Source organism: Cervus elaphus, chromosome 12 (assembly GCF_910594005.1).
Source record: "Cervus elaphus chromosome 12, mCerEla1.1, whole genome shotgun sequence".
NCBI lineage: Eukaryota > Metazoa > Chordata > Mammalia > Artiodactyla > Cervidae > Cervus > Cervus elaphus.
Window position 1 is genome coordinate 31,676,114 of NC_057826.1, and position 17,622 is coordinate 31,693,735.

Consider the following 17,622-nt stretch of genomic DNA (forward strand, 5'->3'; position numbering starts at 1 on the left):
GCACTGTTGGCAGTGATCTTTGTGTCCGTTGTCACTTTCTTTCTTTGGAGCCTGGGACACTCAGAATTCCCTGCCAGCCCTCAACTTTGGTCTTGTTCACTGAGCAGGTTTTTTCTTCTGTATAAATGAATCCATCTTCCATCTACATTTTGTGCAACTATCTCTCATCCTTGTCTTTTCTGCCTGGCCTCCAAAACCTAACATCCTTCTTTCCCCTGCAGGGCCTTCTCTTCCCTGCTATCTCTAGAAGCACTCTCTTTTCACTCATGTAGAAGCACATTCCTCTTCCCTTTCCTACCGTGATGCAGCTAAGATTGTAAGAGGGGAACCACCAAAGTCAAGGCCCCCTTTTATCCCCCAAGAAACACAATATTCCACTGAGCAATGTCCCCCCAACCATGCCCCCCCTCCCCCCCGCCCTCCCTCCCCCAGAGCTAGACTCAGGCTGCTATTTCCAATTTATAGCATTTTAATAGTCCTGGCAATTTCAGAGGCTACTTCATCCATCTTTAATACAAATTATATTTCTGTCACCAAAACCTGATGTTGACAAATGTGCATAACCAAGTGACTTGGAGGTGCCGCCAGGGCTGGCTGATTTATTGTAGTACTTATATGTATATGAAATATCCAAAAATAGTCATACCTCTCTCTCTGTTGCCTTCTCCCTAAAAGTAACTTTATTCCAGGTGCTACTTTGTAACAAAGCTGACAAGAGCATTCAAAGTGTCTAAAAACCCAGCTGCCCTCCAGCAGAACTGGGAAGCCCAGGGCAGTGGTCTGTTTAGCATCCTAATGCATGTTTCCTTTCCCGTGCAGGCAGGCTATATGTCTGGGATGTTGGTGCCCGTAGGGGTTGGGATAGCTGGAGCCTTGTTCATCTTGGGAGCGCTCTACAGCATTAAGGTTATGAATCGCCGAAGGAGAAACGGCTTCAAAAGGCATAAAAGAAAGGTATGGAATCCACAACAGCAAAACCTAGACACTTTCCCAACTGTTCTTTGCTTTTCTAATTTGCTTAATAAAGCACACGGGGCTTAATGATGCATGAATGTGACTGACGTGCCCAGTGGTTCGATGAGCTGCTGCAGCTGCAGCCTCGGCCTCATTTGTTCACGTGTCTCTTAAAGGGGACCTGTTTCTCGGCTTTGCTCTGAAGCAGGAGTTTAATGCTTTTCTGTTTTCTTTCCCCAGCAGAGAGAATTCAACAGCATGCAGGATCGAGTCATGCTCTTAGCCGACAGTTCCGAAGATGAATTTTGAACTGAACTGGAGTTTAATTGGGAGAGTCAACGTGATGTAATTATTTTTTATTTGAGGGCCAAAAAAACCCAAAAAAAACAAAAGAGAACAACATTCTGCCACATTGGGGCTGTCAGGCCATTGATCTCACTGTCTGCTGGGTAGTAGATTTTTCTTGTACTGAGCAGAAAAGGCATGCTGTATATGAACTGTGATGCGCAGTATTTGTTTTTATCCTGTAGTGAATTTTCCACAGCCATGGGCTACAACTCGTAAATATGCAGCATACATGTTGTTCAGTAGGAGTTGCTAGGTTAGATAGAGTAAATGTTTTGTATTTTTCCGCAGTGTCTTTCCCTTGGTTTGGATTACCTGTGCTAAAGTGTAACAGTGCTGCCAAGGCACACTTGACTCTGAAATAGAAATCTTAACAAAGAAGAACCTGTGATGACTGCTCAACCTACTTGAACCCTTGGCTTGTGGCCCACGGCACACACTACATTTGCATCGAAACTAGCAGCAACTCGGAATGAAATCTTTTTCATCAAGAAGATCTCTCAGCGCATTAGGATATATGTAGATTTGTACGTACCTTACATTATGTACTTGAGTCTCCTGGTTTTATTATTTTCCCCCTTCCTTTTTATTCTCATTCTTGGCAAAGAAAAAAATGCACTAGAAGTAATGCATTAAATTGACTCTCGGTCTTCATGTAAGCTTGCTTTCTTAAATAGTATAATTGAGTCCAACAGATGTATCCATAGATTCTTACATGTTTATCATTAAGAGAGATCCTTTTAGTATATCATTGACTTTGTCAAGAAGAAATGAGGAAGAAATCAAGAGGAAAAGGAGGGTAGGTAAGCTCCCAAAGCGTTTGGCTCTGCTCTTTGGCTCTGTGCTTGTGTGGCCACCATTCTGAATTATTCAGAGCACTGCTTTTCTATATCTGCAGTCTTAGTCCATGTATTATTGGACCGTTGGTTCTTGTTTGGCTTTATTAGAAAACCGCATTCTCTGGTAGGAGCAGGCTCAGGAGCTAAGAGTCCTGGCACAAGACAGAGCTTATGAAAAACCAGCCTCTCTCAAGGTGTCTCACTGTGGAGATGTTGGACTGTACTAGATTATGTCTCATTTCCCGTGGAGTGCAATTCCTTTTCTCTACCTTTTGAATCCAGGTATTTGGGACTTTGAGGAAGTGCAGGTTTTGGGGGTATTTTTTTGCTTCGTCACATAGCATTCCTCAACCAGGGATTTAACCTATGCCCCTTGCAGTACAAGTACAAAGTCCTAATCAGTGACCACCAGGGAAGTCCAGGAAGGGGAGTTTTGGGTGAAGACTTGGCTCATTAGCGTGGAAAAATAAAGATTACTAATAACACTGTCCATGATGCTTTACAGTATGGAGAACTTGTTCAAATTTAATGAGGCCTGCTTTGCTGTTTTCAAGGAAAGCTGCACAGTTATTCCTCAAAGCTGTATATGTTTTCCTTCTCCCATTTGACTGAAGACAGAACTGAAGCAGAGAAGTAAAACAATTATCCAAAATTATACCCAGGAAGAATCAGGACTAGAACCCACTTGGACCCCACACGATGCACCCCTATCTTCAGCTCAGTGCCCTTTCCACATACTTTATAGGAACCAACAACATTGCAGAGTCCTTCAAAACCAAGATTCTAAGGAAATAGCTTCTTGACCCAGGAACATGTAACACAAATTTCTGACTTTGTTAAATGAACGATGTCTTACTAATTTCTGTGATACGCGCTCGAATTCTTTTTCTCTCCCACATCAGCTGTTTTCCTTATAATCACATAAATTTAAGTATCATGTGTAGGTAACTCAGAGAGAAACCTTTCTTGAATTCATTCTTGAAAGATAGCTGGCTTACACGAATGATTTCTTTAAATGATTCTTTTTGCCAAGAAATACAAGCTAATGGGCTAACTTGATCAAGAGAATTTAAAAGCTCTGTACCGTCAAATAGATGTTAGAATAGACACACATACTCAGGGTCAGGTTTTAAAAATAGAGCTCAGAACCATGACACTGCAGGAATTTGTAATTTCATGAGTAGAGACATCCTGATACTGCAGAGGGTACGTTTGCCCCTTCTGAGGGCAGCCTTTTGCTGTAAGTGTTCCTAAGGTCAGGAGGAGGTGAGCACAATGTATCATTACCACCTTTGTGTTCTTGACTAGCTGTTTGTAGAGAAAACACAATAGGTCTGTCTATGCAGTATCAGGTGGGTGATACTGATGGCCGCTCGTGCCTTGGGCTACTGTTAGTCTGTAGTTTTACTAGATCACGGTAAATAGGTTGAACCTTCAAACTATAGTATAATAAAGTCACCCATGACAGACATATATTTTGACTTGTCCAGAGGGCTATGGTGACTTGTTTGTGCCTTTAGGCCTAAACAGAAATGTCTCTGCAGTTCTTACGGGGGCAGGTGACTGTTTAAAGAGAGAGAGATTACTTAGATCCCAGCGGTTTGCTGTACAAAACCATTTAAACACCTGGGTTGAGTGGAAGGTTCTATGGATTGCTCAACTTGGGTGTTTTCCTTGCTGCCTGTGGCTGTGGAACAGTGGTTTTCAGTGGTTGGTTTGGATTATTCAGAGGAACGGAGAAGATGGTCATGTTCTAATCAAAACCTGGGATTAGGGTTGCTGCCCCAGTGAAGGTGCCTGCCAATGGTTATGCTGTAGTTCAGGTTGAAAGTAGTCAATCAGGCACTGACGGGTTTTTGTATGCTTATATTAGCATGTTAAAAATAAAACATCAACTCTTTATTCAAAAAACTAAGCTTAAAACATTTAACAACTAAACACATAACGCTGTCTAGAGTTGGAGGGTGGTGACAGATGCAGTTTCAATTGCTAACACCTTCCCCCCTGAACTGAACTGACCCGGTCAGAATTACAGATGTCCTGCTGTGGGGCCAGGGACTGTGTCTTATTCTGAGGGATAGGCAGGGTTTCCCAAATTCTCTGGCTCCTAAGAATCACCTGGAATACTTAATTAAACATACAAATTCCAAGGCCCCTTCTCAGACCCACTGAATCAGAATCTCCAGGGGAGGAGCTTGGGATTCTCCTGTCTGGGCAAGTGTGAGGACAGCTAGAACCTCTACGCAGAGAACAGCTTCCTTATTAAAGGGACAGGGAGAGCAGACCCCCCTGGGAGAGACTCTGCCCTAGTCAGCTATCCATCAATCACACCTGCCCTATGGCAGCAGGGAAAATGGGAGGCAAGAGGAAAAGGGTGGAAGCTTCTAGAGCAGGGTCCCCAACCTCTGGCATCTAATGCCTGATGATCTGAAGAGGAGCTGATATAATAATGATGGAAATAAAGTGCACAATAAGTGTAATGAGCTTGAATCATCCCCAAACTATCTCCCAGCCCCCTCCGTGGAAAAATTGTCTTCCACGAAACCCGTCCCTAGTACCAAAAAGGTTGGGAACCGCTGTTAAAGAGTAGAATGCGGAGATGGAGGGAGAGGGTTCCTCCTGTGCCCCTGATGTCTTTCTCTAATCAGAAGACAGTACTTTCCTTCTAAACCTCTGCTTTTTCCTCTTCTGTTAGTTGCTTCTTTCAGTAGCTGCTGGCTTAATTCATATGCAATATTTGGAGTTAATTAGTATCCCAGGGAACAGATTCCCTGAGCAGTGCTTCAGCCTTGGCTTCAGCTCATAAACTGCCTCAGATGCAGTCTTGCAGAAACATTTTCTTCAAGTACCTATATCTCTTAAACGGGTCAAAAATGGGAAATTTTTTAAAGCACAGTTTTAGAACACACTGAAATTAGTTTTAACATGGTCAATCAAAGATGGTTCTTTTTTTTTTTCAGACTTGAAAGTGAACATTTATTTAAAATGAAAATTCCCAAATTTTATAAAATTAACATTCCACAAATGTACAGGAAAATTATATTTTTATTGATTAACCTCATGGTATACCTCTCATACTTTTTTTTTCCCTGACTTTTTTGGCTGCACGTCTCAAAGCTGGTTCTTTATTTCATCATTATTTTTTTTAAAAAACTGCTAAAACTTAGAAGTCAAAATGTCATAGAGGTATGCCTTGTGCTTTTCTCTCTGTGAAGGTATCTTCTTCACATGGAGTCCAAACAAAGCCCCTTAGTGGGATTCACATCCACAACTTGGGGGAGATGCATCAGATCATCCACAGGCGTTGTAATTTCTGTGGGTATTAATAATCAGCGTTTCTACCAGATGCCACAGAGTAGCTTTTGGGAACAAGATACATTACTTGGCACAAGGTTGTAGCTGCATGACCTTTTGGCAAGATAGTCTTTGTTTTGAATACAAGGAAATCTGAAAAGGCAGGATTACAACTGAAGAAAAAAAAAAGCTCTGCTTTTAAGGGCATGTGAAGGTACCGTTACAAGGGAAAACTATGGGTAGAAAATGGAAAAAAAATCATAATACTAAGTAGATGTCAAAAGGGCACAAGACATTAGTGTGTGCTAGAGAAGGCTTAAGTTCTGATGCTTGGAAAAATGATAAAGATAAGTGAGGAGAAGAATGCAAATGAAGTAGACCGTTAGGGGAAGAGGCCATAAATCTACACCAATCTCTAGGTCTCCATCCTCTCCATCCAAGAAAATTACCATGTACTAGGTAGAGCAGACCTGGGTGGGATCTCATTGAAATCCGAGATCAACAAGATGAAAGGAGCTTGGTTACTGTAAATAAGCTTAAACTCAGTTAAGTTTCTTAACTATGAAAGTTGAAATAATTGAATATAAGTTTTTAGGAAGGAAATAATTTGAAAACAAAATAATACTACTGACTTACTGATGTGGCTGCTGCTAAGTCACTTCATTCGTGTCCGACTCTGTGCCCCATAGACGGCAGCCCACCAGGCTCCCCCATTCCTGGGATTCTCCAGGCAAGAATACTGGAGTGGGTTGCCATTTCCTTCTCCAATGCAAGAAAGTGAAAAATGAAAGTGAAGTCACTCAGTTGTGTCCGACTCTTGGCGACTCCATGGACTGCAGCCCACCAGGCTCCTCTGTCCATGGGATTTTCCAAGCAAGAGTACTGGAGTGGGGTGCCATTGCCTTCTCCTACTGACTTACTAAAAGCCCCTTATTTGTACATTTAGTACCTCTCATTAGACACACACTTCCTTTTGGAAGGAAGCCATTAGACTGATAAGCTTGGGATGGACTAAGGAGAGACATCTAGTTATTTACTTTGATAATTATCAACTTTGGCAGTCAGCATAGCTGTAAACATAATTCTGTGGCTTAAGTTCTACATGCAGAAAGAATCATCAGCATTCATTTTGTAAGCCACTGTTAGCTGTATAAATGCATTGGCCTTATCCTATTTGGGACATCTAACTCCCTATTAATTAGCTCAAATTTCTATTGTGTGTATATAGGAAAGTGAGGAAGGAAGAAAGAAGAAAGGAAGGAAGAAAGAAATTTCCCCCAGTCAATAGCAAAAAAGCCAGAGACCAATCACATATTGTTCTACTTTGTTTAAAAACATACACAAAATATTGGGGTTAAAACCTCTCAAGTAGTTCACTTAGTAAAGCGAAGATATTAACTTTCCCTCCTCAAAAAGCAGCAGCATCAATAAACACATTATCACTGTTAATCATTTGTATTATAGTGTATAAATTATCACCCTCAGATTACAGTTTCCAGATTCAAGGTTCAAGACTGATGATGCTCATAAGTGAACCTTTTGTGGGATAAGGATGGAGGAATTGAAAAGGAGTGGAAACAGAAGAATTAACTGCAGGGGGAGAAATCCTCTTATTTTCCTTCTCAAGGTTCACAGGTGAGGGAACAGAGAGCAAGCAGAGTGGAAGGCCAATGTAGTGCTCACTTGAGTGATTTTATTGCAGTTGAGGCAGGCGGAGAGATCTGTTGCTCTGGTCCTAAAAATATGAACCTGGTAAGAGGTCAGACGCTTACTCCTTGGAAGGGAAGTTATGACCAACCTAGACAGCATATTGCAAAGCAGAAACATTACTTTGCCAACAAAGGTCCATCTAGTCAAAGCTATGGTTTTTCCAGTAGTCATGTATGGATGTGAGAGTTGGACCATAAAGAAAGCTGAGCGCCGAAGAATTGATGCTTTTGAACTGTGGTGTTGGAGAAGACTCTTGAGAGTCCCCTGGACTGCAAGGAGTTCCAACCAGTCCATCCTAAAGGAGATCAGTCCTGGGTGTTCATTGGAAGGACTGATGTTGAAGCTGAAACTCCAGTACTTTGGCCACCTGATGTAAAGAGCTGACTCATTTGAAAAGACCCGGATGCTGGGAAAGATTGAGGGCAGGAGGAGAAGGGGACAACAGAGGATGAGTTGGTTGGATGGCATCACTGACTCAATGGACATGGGTTTGGGTGGACCCTGGGAGTTGGTGATGGACAGGGAGGCCTGGTGTGCTGCGGTTCATGGGATCGCAAAGAGTTGGACACGACTGAACTGAACTGAACTGAAGAGGTCAGAAAACGGGTTTTATTAAGCAGCATCCTGTGCATGTCAGTATTGTCTTCTAATTCACAGTGAACTGAAGGAACCAATTGCGTTAGAGACGTTTCTCCAATTTTATGCGTCACAGCATGGCTATAGAGTTTGTGTACTTTCAGACTTTTCATGACTAGACAGACCAAAATATACATTCAAGAAAGTGAAAGCACAGTCTTCCAAAACAGAGTGGTGTTTGGATACCAGATGATTCCAGACTTTTCCAAAAAGTGATTTTAATACAAAACTTACAATGATCAGTTTCCCTCTTTGCTTCCTTTGTGTTAAGAGATGAAAGAAAGGAGAAGAAATCTGGAATGGTTCTGCAATTGAACTGAACAAATTCTGAACGTCTGTGTCAAGGGGAGTGAGGATGGTTAGAGAGTCTTATCTTCGGTAAACCAAGAGCAGTGTGATGCTATTGCTTCTTATGGAATCAGTATTTATTAAATATCTGTTTTGTGTCTGGCAGTGTGTTAAGAGCTGGGGGGACAAGAATAGTGCATGAGAAGTCCAGGAAGAGTTACTGACTGGTGAGGGAGAAGGTAAATGGGCCAGTTCATCACAGGGACACAATAGAATCCAGAAAAGCAGCATCTAACCCTGCCAAGATTGGAGATGTTTCTCTAGGACTGGAAGCATCAAACGTGAGGCTAGAGGGTTGAGTAGGAGTTAGTCAGGAAAGGGGAGAATGGAGTGAAATCTTCAGCCAGAGGAACCATGTGCAAAAGCCAGCGGTGAAAGGGAGTAATTAAGTATGTCTGGAGCACTGGGGATGCTAGGGAAGTGAGGGTGGGAGTAGGGGATGTGAGCACATACACTGTAAAATATGAGGTTGATCCTGAAGGGTCTGCTAGATGATGCCAAGGAACTAGGACTTTTTTTTTTTTTTAAGGCATTTAGAAAGTCGTGAAAGGGTATTTTGCTGAGAAGTGATACGATCAGGACTGAGTTTCTGGGAAGGCTGGACTGGTAAGATCAGGGTCACGGGCTGGTGTACCACTGCAGGTGAGAGGTGACCGTGGCCTGGACCAAGGCTGCAGGAGTGAATGTGGAAGAGGAGGATGGGTTCCACAAGTGTTCAGGGTGGGGAAGCAGTGGGACTTAGGCAGTGGTTAGAATTTGGGGGATGAGGGAAAAGACAAAGGCTGAAGCTGAGCAGGGTCCTGGTATTTCTGAGACCCTGCAGATATCAGGGAATCCAGTATGCTACATTCCAGAGAGACGGACTGTGTGTTATCTCAGCAGATAACAGTCTGAGAAAAATAACCCACTGCAGGAAGAGTGTAGGCAGCTTTGACTTCCTAAAAAAATGTGTGTATGTATATGGTCATTCTTTGTACATTTTAATAGTAAGCTCCAAAGAAAGAACTTTGAATTTGATAAAACATTTGAGAAGACTCTCAGAATACCTTTAGGTGATTATGTTCCTTTGAGTGTGCCCCAAGTATGGTTATATCTGGGATCTGACTGACTCCCTTGCTTTGTAAAGACTAATATGAGAGCTTCTTATTCTTTGACATGAGAACCAAAACTCAGGATTTTGTTTTTCTCTTTTTTTTTTCAGGAAATGAAATCAATTATTATGCTTAAGAACTGATTTTATACATTTATGGAACTGCTATCTAATCTTTTTTCCTGTTTTATTGAGCTATAGTTGACATGTAGCTCTGTGTAAGTTTGAATTGTACCTAATGTACATATACTGCAAAATGATTACCACAAGTTTAGTTAACATCTGTCTCTTCATATAATTATAAAAAGTTTTTTCCCTTGTAATGAGAACTTTCAGGATCTACTCTTAGCAACTTTCACACAACAGCGTTAACTGTAGTTAAATTGTACAATACTATAGTTAAATTGTAAAATACATCCCAGTACTTGTTGATCTCATAACTGAAAATTTGTATCTTTTGACCACCTATATCCAATTCCCCCACCCCTGCTTCCCCTGGGAAAGATTGAGGGCAGTAGAAGGGGACGACAGAAGACGAGATGGTTGGATGGCATCACCGACTCAATGGACATGAGTTTGAGCAAACTCCGGGAGATAGTGAAGGACAGGGAAGCCTGGCGTGCTGCAGTCCATGGGGTCACAAAGAGTCAGACATGACTCAGCAACTGAACAACAACTGCACCCCCAGGATCTTGTTTTTCTTGAAAACAAATCCAGGAAGCTTCTCTCAAGGCTGGACCATGTGAGAATGCTACTGGGATTTTGATATGCGCCCTGGAGAATCTCATGAGCAATGTAGGTTCCATGTTCCATGCTGAGTGTTTCTGTGGCCTTTTGACAGTTGCCACAGAAAATCATCAAGTAGTTTACCTTCTTTAGCATATGAAAAATAAGTTTTTCATGGTTGCCATGTCAACACAAGGCTGGATTCTGGAGGGCTCAAGGCAACAATGTAGAATTGAGGAAATGCAGAGAAGCATAAGAAGAAAATAATTACCACCTCAGTGTCACCCCAAGATAACCATTTGTTAACGTTTTAGTCCATATTTTTCTAATCTTTTTTCTGTGTACTTAGGTTATATAGATATACTGTTATTTTTACAAATATTTTACAAAATCAGGATTATAATTTACATGCTATCTTATTGCCTCCCTGTGGCTACATATCTCATGGTTATTTTAAAAGGACTAAAGAGAAAAAAAATAGCTTGTGAAAATCCTGAAGCTGGATTTGAAGGAGTAAGCTGTTTTTTCTTTTTTTATTAAGATTTAGTTGGTATTTGATTTTCCAAGACTGCCCACTTACGTCCAGTCACTTACATATGATAGAAATGAAAACATAGTTGAAAGAAGACAAATTTCCATAAACAAATGCCAGTGGGCAAAAGTCAAATCCTAAGGGATTAGAGAAGGCTTTTCTCTCTTTGCCCTTGCTACTGAGGCAGGATTGTAAGCTTTGTAATTAGACAGTAAGACCGAATAACCATGAGTGTAGATAACATGTGAAAGTGAAAGTTGCGCAGTCGTGTCCAACTCTTTGCGACCCCATGGACTATACAGTCCATGTAATTCTCCAGGTCAGAATACTGGAGTGGGTAGCCTTTCCCTTCTCCAGGGTATCTTCCCAACCCAGGGGTTGAACCCAGGTCTCCTGCATTATGGGCGGATTCTTTACCAGCTGAGCCACAAGGGAAGCCCAAGAATACTGGAGTGGTTAGCCTATCCCTTCTGCATCGGCACTTCCCAACCCAGGAATCAAACTGAGCTATCCTGCATTACAGGTGGATTCTTTACCAACTGAACTATCAGGGAAGCCCATAGATAACATTTTGTATTGTGAGAAATACTAGGGAAAAACACATGCTTATTGTGTCATCTAAATTGAAGGCTCAGCTCAAGTCTTTTGAGTTTAATTAATATCTTTTTGCATCAATTACTATCAGAGTGGAACTTGTTTCCTTGGGTTTTTCAGTGTGTGTGAGGGAGAGAGAGAGAGAGGGAGGGAAGGAGGAGGGAGGAAATGCTAAGTGAGCATATACTTAGGTCTAAACTGGGACACATATGAGACTGAAAGAGAACATCCCTAAGAATTAGGATGGGACAACAGACATAACCTGGAATGGTCCCGGGCAAACTGGGACCACAGGTATCAGACACGTGTGGTACCACTCTAAATCCCAGCTCTTATTCTAGCCACTGCAGTAGCATCAGTTCTGCAGAGATGTCCCCCAGTGTGGGCAGGTGCAACCTGCCAGCTCCTCAGGCTTGCTCTGATGTCATGGCATGGGTTCCTCTGGGGCCTTGCTTGGCACTCACACATGTACAGCCTAGAAACGCAGGAGGGCTAACCTGCTAGGTCCTAACCAATGGGGATGGAAGCCGATGGACACACACTCCTACCATTTCCTGGTAACATGGCCAGTTCTCAGGTTCGTTTCATGAGATTCCTCAGAATGTTCCTTAGGAGGGCACACTGGTTGTCCATTGCAGTGCACCTTGAAAACGCATCCTTGCATTGGCTTTCTTCCTTTCCTGTTTCACTTAATGGCACGCAATACTTTGTCTCAGGTTCTGCTTTCAGGGAACCCAAGATGCCAGAGTTGGGACTGGAATTCTGAAGTGGGCTCAGCTGTCAGAGGTAGTAAGGACCCCGTTATTGGTGGTAGGTGGAGAGGTGATATGTGGCCAGCGGTGTCTCAAATATTAATACCCATGGTGGACTGGGATGGGGTAAGGGCAGAGGCTAAGTATTGGGTTGTGGTAGCTGTGGTCCTGAAGCAGTATGGGAGCTCTGGTATTTTAAAGATTGAGGTGGCTGGGATTTTAGACTGCTTTGGGATATTTAGAAAAAGAAAATAAAATGACAGGCTCAGGTCAGTGAATTATCAACATAGGAACTGTTGTCAAAGATTAAGAGATTCCTGTATGAGAGTATTTCACCTCTCACCTGTATATTGTGCTGAAATTCTGATACTCAAGGTCACTCTCCAAGCAAACAACCTAGACCCAGCGAGATGCTGGCCAAGGGGGAGAGAAGCCTGAATAGGTGATGGAGGAGAAAGACGAAGATAAGTATGCTCTTGGGATCAGACACTCTTGGGATCAGATGCAACAGCAGCAACTGTTTTTGCAGAGATTATGTCTGGCTGCCAACTTGCAGGGGACTGTCTATGTTAGAGGGAATATAAAGCGGAGGGGTCACAACCAAGTGCAAGAAATGGGTGGTGTTACGTACCTCCTGGGCAACACTCCAAATCCTCTTTCTCTTGTCACTACTGTGGTCACCAGTTCTGTGCAGGCTTCGAGCAGCTTTGGGTGGGTGCCACCTGACAGATACCAGCCTTGAGCTATGACCCTTTCATTTATCTCTTACTGGAGTATCCTGACCCAGATCAATGCTCAGACATGGGTAACTCACAAGTATTAATAGGAGGGAATTAACATGTGCAGGGCCACCCTTGGCCAGTGGGGAGAGGGATTGATGGAAAAATGCTTTCCCTTTCCTCTCTGGTTTGGAGTTGCAATTTATAAGGTCCTTCAGAAACCCTTGTGGCTCAGTTGATAAAGAATCCGCCTGCAATGCAGGAGACCCTGGGTCAATTCCTGAGTTGGGAAGATCTGCTAGAGAAGGTATAGGCTACCCACTCCAGTATTCTTGGGCTTCCCTAGTGGCCTCAGATGGTGAAGAATCTGCCCACAATGTGGGAGATCTTGGTTCAATCCCTGAGTTGGGAAGATACCCTGGAGAAGAGAACGGCTACCCACTCCAGTATTCTTGCCTGGAGAATTTCATGGGCAGAGGGGCCTGGCGGGCCTCCATGCAGTCCATGGGGTCACAAAGAGTTGGACATGACTGAGCTGACTCACTTCTCTTCAGAAACCTGGTTAGAGTGGGAGCTAGTCATCCATAACAGTAGTCAATCTGATGATGCCTCCTGGTTATTTCTTTCCCTCCTTCACTCTTCTCTCTTCCATCTGTATTCCTGTTCCCTGAGATCACTTTTTCAAACAAACTACTTCATTTAGGCCTTTGTCTCAGTTTCTGGTATTGGGAGAACCCAGACAAAGACAGGGAGGGAGAAAGTATTGATAGATGAGTGGGGGTATAAAGCAAGGGAAGAAGCTGTAATCTGGTATAAACTGCAGTATTTCAGGACATCAGAGCCTAATGTAGTAGTCTGATATCTCTAATAATGAAGATGACACATTTAGGCCACACACTTCCTTGTCAGAAAACTCTGTAACCAGAGGATGTAGTAGTTTTAGAGCTAGAAAAGTTCTGGAATCTCATTTTTAGCTTAACTCTTTTATTTTAAAGAAAAGGGAAGTTTAGGCTGTGGATTATTCCAGGATATCTGATAAAGGGGATTTTCCAGCCAAACCATCCAGTACTAACCAAAATAATGATGAATATTCCCCAAAGTGTAAAATTATGTACCTGAGTCTTGAAGATAAAGGAGCAACCTAAGAATCTTGAAGACAAGGAACAGGAAAAACAGGGTCAGGTTTGTTGAGGGCTATGTTCAGAAAGTACAGAAGGTACGGATGCTTGACAGAGAGAAGAAAACCTTGCCAGTAAAGAGAGAGTTCTCTTGGACTTGTTAAATTTTTGGCTGTGAAAGCAGGGAACAAATACATTCTGCATGCCAAGTAATTGACATATTCAGCCGTGTGAGGTAGACATTATTATCTCCATCATACAGAGCAGGAAGTTGAGGCTCAGAGAGGTTAAGTGACTTTCTACAATGAATTATAATCCAAATACTTTCAGAAATTAATTACATTTTTGGTTGTGCTGAGTTTTTGTTGCTGTACGAAGGCTTTCCCTAGTTGCGGCAACTGGAAGCTACTCTTCATTGTGGTTCACGGGCTTATTGCAGTGACTTCTCGTTGCGGAGCACAGGCTCTAGGCAGTGTGGGCTTCAGTAGCTGCAGCTCATAGGCTCTTGAGTACAGTCTCAGTAGTTGTGATGCACAGACTTAGTTGTCCTAGGCATGCGGACTCTTCAGGGACCAGGGGTCAAACCCATGTCGCCTGCTTTGGCAGGCAGGTTCTTATCCACTGTACCACCGGGGAAGTCCCCCAAATACTTTTCCATTCACATCACTCTATCTCCTCTGGCAGAGGGGAGATCCAGTTTCCTCTGTCCTTAGCAGTTCTAGAGTTTCCAGGCAGCCTGGACAGGGCTTTAAGCAGAATTCATCAGAGGTAGGAAGAGACCACTGATTATTCCTTGTGGTCCCTTCACCCCAAAGCCTCTATGAAAGGAATTAATTCAATTTCACATTCAAGGCCAATATAATAGGCCTAGTTTCTACCCTTTGATTCCCACTCCCAGCTAAAAGGTTTTACTAGATTGCTGGTGATAACCTGAAAATAATTTCACTGAAATGGAAAAGACAGTTCCTACCTAGAGTAAAAAACACATTTTTGGCAGGCAAGGTAGTTGTATGAGTCAAAGTTGATAAATACATTTTTACAAATAGTGGTGAACTTAAAAAATAACCTTCTTAGTGCTTTTGATAAGAAATTCATTCATCCAGTTAATACATTTTCTTTTTTGCGTGCCTAGAACTTATAGTGTTTTCTATGTTGGGAAGTTGCCACATGTGGCTATTTGTTTAAATTAATTAAAATTAAATTAATAAGAAAACTCAGTTTCTCAGTCAGACTACCTTTGTTCAAGTGCCCAAATAGCCACATGTGTCTGGCAGCTAGTGTATTGGCCAGAGAGGATGTGGAACATTTTCATCATCACAGAATGTTCTAGTGGACAGTTCTGGCCATGCTGGGCACAGCAAGGTAAGTTCTGGGGATACAGCAAATCAAATAGGTATAGTCCGTAATTCGTGAGCTCCCACTTTAGCAAGGAGACAAAAATATGCAAATAAAATAATAATATATGATAATTAATGCTCTTATTTTACAAAGTGCCATCACCTGAGAGATGTGAACAAGCCACTGGCAGCGGGAACAGGTTCAAACTTCTTAAGAACTTCCCATGTTTCAGGGAAGGGGAATAAAGAGGGTGCGAGGGACATCTGGGGAGGAAGCTGGTCATCAAATGATACCATACAATGGTGTTTGTGAGAGAACAGCATCATAACAATATTTGAGAACAGAAGTCCTTTTGTTATTTGAAAAATTTTATTTTTTATTGATGTATGGGGCCTTCCCAGGTGACACAGTGGTAAAGAATCCACCTGCCAATACAAGGAGATGCAAGAGACGCAGTTTCAATCCACGTGTCGGGAAGATCTCCTAGAGTAGGAAATGGAAACCCACTTCAGTATTTTGCCTGAAAAATTCCATGGACAGGGGAGCCTGGTGGGAGACAGTCCATGGGTTTGCAAGGAGTCAGACACATCTGAGTGACTGCGCACATAGCACATTAAAACATAGCTGACTTACAATATTATGTTAATTACTGCTATATAGCAAAGTGATTCAGTTTTACATATATATATTTATGTTATATGTATGCGATGGGGCTTCCCTGGTGGTGCAGATGGTAAAGAATCTGTTTACAATACAGGAGATACAAGTTCGGTCTCTGGGTTTGGAAGATGCCCTGGAGAAGGGAATGGATACCCACTCTGGTATTCTTGCCTGGAGAATTCCATGGACAGAGGAGCCTGGCAGGCTACAGTCTGTGGGGTCTCAAAGAGTCAGACACGACTGAGCGACCAACACACACACTCAGACGCACATGTTATATATATAAATATATATACACATTCTTCTTTTGACATTCTTTCCCATAATGATTTATCATAGGATATGGACATGAGTTTGAGTAAACTCCGGGAGTTGGTGATGGACAGGGAGGCCTGGCGTGTAGCAGTCCATGGGGTCGCAAAGAGTTGGACCCAACTGAGTGACTAAACTGATTGAATGTAGTTCTCTGCTATACAGTAGGACCTTGTTTATCCATTCTTATAAGAGCTTACACCTGCTAACTCCAATCTCCAACTCCATCCCTCCCTCAACCCTCTCCTTCTTGGCAACCACCTGTGGAGAACAAGAGTTTTTAAATTTGGGAGCTGCTTGAGAATCACCTGAGGGCTTTTAAAAACAGAGACAGCTGAGCCTCACCCCCTGATTTTCTGATTCAGTGGGTCTGGGGCGGGGTCTGAGAGTCTGCACTTATAACAAGTTCCCAGGTGATACGAATGCTGTTGGTCTGGTGACTGCATTTTGAGAATGATTCTCAAAATGGATGAGACATGATGAAGATGTGAAAGCTCAGCAAGATGGCATGGAGCCTGAGTCTTGCAGCCAGTGAGTGATGAGACAGAAAAGGTAGAGAAGGTAAAAGAGAAGAGGGTGGGAGAGGGGAAGGTTTGAGATAGTTTTAAAAAGCATGTCTTGGTTGCCTGCACTGGGAAGGGACAGACAGAAGCTGAACTAAACATTTTTGGGGGCCACAAGGCTTGCGGGATTTTAGTTCCCCCACCAGGGTTTGAACCTGGGCCACAGCAGTGAAAGTGCGGAGTACTCACCACTAGCCTGCCAAGGAATTCCCTGAAGTAAGCATTTTTGACATGGTTCTAATGGCAGGCAAGCAGGAGCTCACCTTGGCGTGATTTATAAGGATATTCGTTTGTTTCAATATGACTCATTTCAGAGGAGCTTCTTTTCCTCCAGATTTATTTTTTTATTTTTAAAATTTATTTTAATTGAAGGATAATTGCTTTACAGTATCACATTCAGTTCAGTTGCTCAGTCGTGTCCGACTCTTTGTGACCCCGTGGACTGCAGCATGCCAGGCCTCCCTGTCCATCACCAAATCCAGAGTTTACTCAAACTCATGTCCATTGTGTCGGTGTTGCCACCCAACCATCTCATCCTCCGTCGTCCCCTTCTCCTCCGGCCCTCAATCTTTCTCAGCATCAGGGTCTTTTCAACTGAGTCAGCTCTTCGCATCAGGTGGCCGAAGTATTGGAGTTTCAACTTCAATATCAGTCCTTCCAATGAACACCCAGGACTGATCTCCTTTAGGATGGAGTGGTTGGATCTCCTTGCAGTCCAAGGGACTCTCAAGAGTATTCTCCAACACCACAGTTCAAAAGCATCAATTCTTTGACACTCAGCTTCCTTTATAGTCCAACTCTCACATCCATACATGACTATTGGAAAAACCATAGCTTTGACTAGACAGACCTTTGTTGGCAAAGTAATGTCTCTGCTTTTTAATATGCTGTCTAGGTTGGTCATAACTTTTCTTCCAAGGAGTAAGTGTCTTGTAGTTCCATGGCTGCAGTCACCATCTGCAGTGATTTTGGAGCCCAAAAAAATAAAGTCTGCCATTGTTTCCACTGTTTCTCTATCTATTTGCCATGAAGTGATGGGACCAGATGCCATGATCTTAGTTTTCTGAATGTTGAGTTTTAAGCCAACTTCTT

General features: G+C 42.6%; 1 protein-coding gene across 4 annotated transcripts in view; it reads left to right on the forward strand.

Annotated features, from left to right (window-relative positions):
• The window catches only part of ARMH4 (armadillo like helical domain containing 4), a 132,405-nt gene extending 130,447 nt beyond the window's left edge, over window positions 1-1,958 (forward strand). The window contains exons 7-9 of one of the 4 annotated variants that reach the window (XM_043920730.1): window positions 820-954; window positions 1,195-1,299; window positions 1,591-1,958. In XM_043920730.1, the coding sequence (XP_043776665.1) occupies window positions 820-954; window positions 1,195-1,263 (204 nt within the window). In that variant the 3' untranslated portion in view covers window positions 1,264-1,299; window positions 1,591-1,958. Of the gene's footprint in view, window positions 1-819; window positions 955-1,194 lie in introns of all 4 variants that reach the window. The other 3 variants (XM_043920732.1, XM_043920729.1, XM_043920731.1) reach the window with 3 other exon arrangements.
• The last annotated feature ends 15,664 nt before the right edge of the window (window positions 1,959-17,622 follow it).